Raw genomic sequence first — 950 nt, forward strand, 5'->3', positions numbered from 1 at the left:
ATACGAATTTATTCCAAGAGTCAGCTGAGCTACTCCGACTCTCTCCTCTAAATACGTCGGGTCCATAATCGTGTTCCCACTAGAAATATATTTTTATCAAATTAACGTTTCCCCTTCTATCTTAAATATACTCGATTACCTTTCAAACGTTATGAAAGAAACGCAGACTGGGTAATGGTACAACGTCAGAGGCAAAGGATCCTTCTCTGAAAATGGATGAATTATAATATCTTCGCCGTTTGAAGTCACGTCAGGCCTGTGGAAATGCGAGAGGGCAGCCAGGGTCGCGATCGACGCACAGTCGATCAAATTCCCATCGTGATTAATGATATTAATGTCCACTCTTAAATTCCACACCTGCGTATCAATCATTATCAGTCAATTTTGGGATAATCGAAGCAATTGCTGCTTACCTTTTTGTCAGCTATGATACACAAAGATTCTAAATCTATACATTTGGAATCTTGGAAGCATTTTTCAAGTTGTCTACTAATTAGTACAGAGAACTCAGGTTGTTGTTTCCCACTGTCGAAGTGCTGCGCGGCTAGGGGATTCAGTTCGACGTTTATTCGCACCATTCCTTCGTTTGGACGAGAGGTTTTTGGTTGTTGAATGTCGCATGTTACTTGCGCCACGACTCTGTGACGAAAGTTTATTTGGTAAAAGGTTTAATTTAATGAATAACGTTCAACGAATCGTACCTAGTCTGACCGAGTAGAACCACGCAGCTGCCCCAGTTAGAACCGAAGTAAATGTTTACAGGCCTTGCTTCCAGCAAATTTCGACCGTCTAATCGCTAAAAATTAATACAGCTGTGAATCGAATGTATTAATTGTATTAATAAGAACGTACTATTCCCTGTTCCACTGCCTTGTTCACGAAATTCCTTTCGCAATTCGATAACAGGACTTCCTTCATGATTTCGAATAATTTACACGTCAACCACGTGC

The 950-nt window shown here is 40.5% G+C and overlaps 1 protein-coding gene across 1 annotated transcript in view; it reads right to left on the minus strand.

The window, feature by feature from the left end:
• Positions 1–944, minus strand: part of Rrp45 (exosome complex component Rrp45) — a 2,264-nt gene extending 1,320 nt beyond the window's left edge. The window contains exons 1-5 of the mRNA XM_026811088.1: positions 853–944; positions 702–796; positions 414–639; positions 140–357; positions 5–79 (exon numbers count right to left, since the gene is read on the minus strand). Of these exons, the coding sequence (XP_026666889.1) occupies positions 5–79; positions 140–357; positions 414–639; positions 702–796; positions 853–918 (680 nt within the window). The 5' untranslated portion in view covers positions 919–944. The remainder of the gene's footprint in view (positions 1–4; positions 80–139; positions 358–413; positions 640–701; positions 797–852) is intronic.
• Between the last annotated feature and the right edge of the window lie 6 nt (positions 945–950).

This window comes from Ceratina calcarata, unplaced genomic scaffold (genome assembly GCF_001652005.2).
Source record: "Ceratina calcarata isolate Rehan_Ccalc_2016 unplaced genomic scaffold, ASM165200v1 scaffold1860, whole genome shotgun sequence".
Taxonomy (NCBI): domain Eukaryota; kingdom Metazoa; phylum Arthropoda; class Insecta; order Hymenoptera; family Apidae; genus Ceratina; species Ceratina calcarata.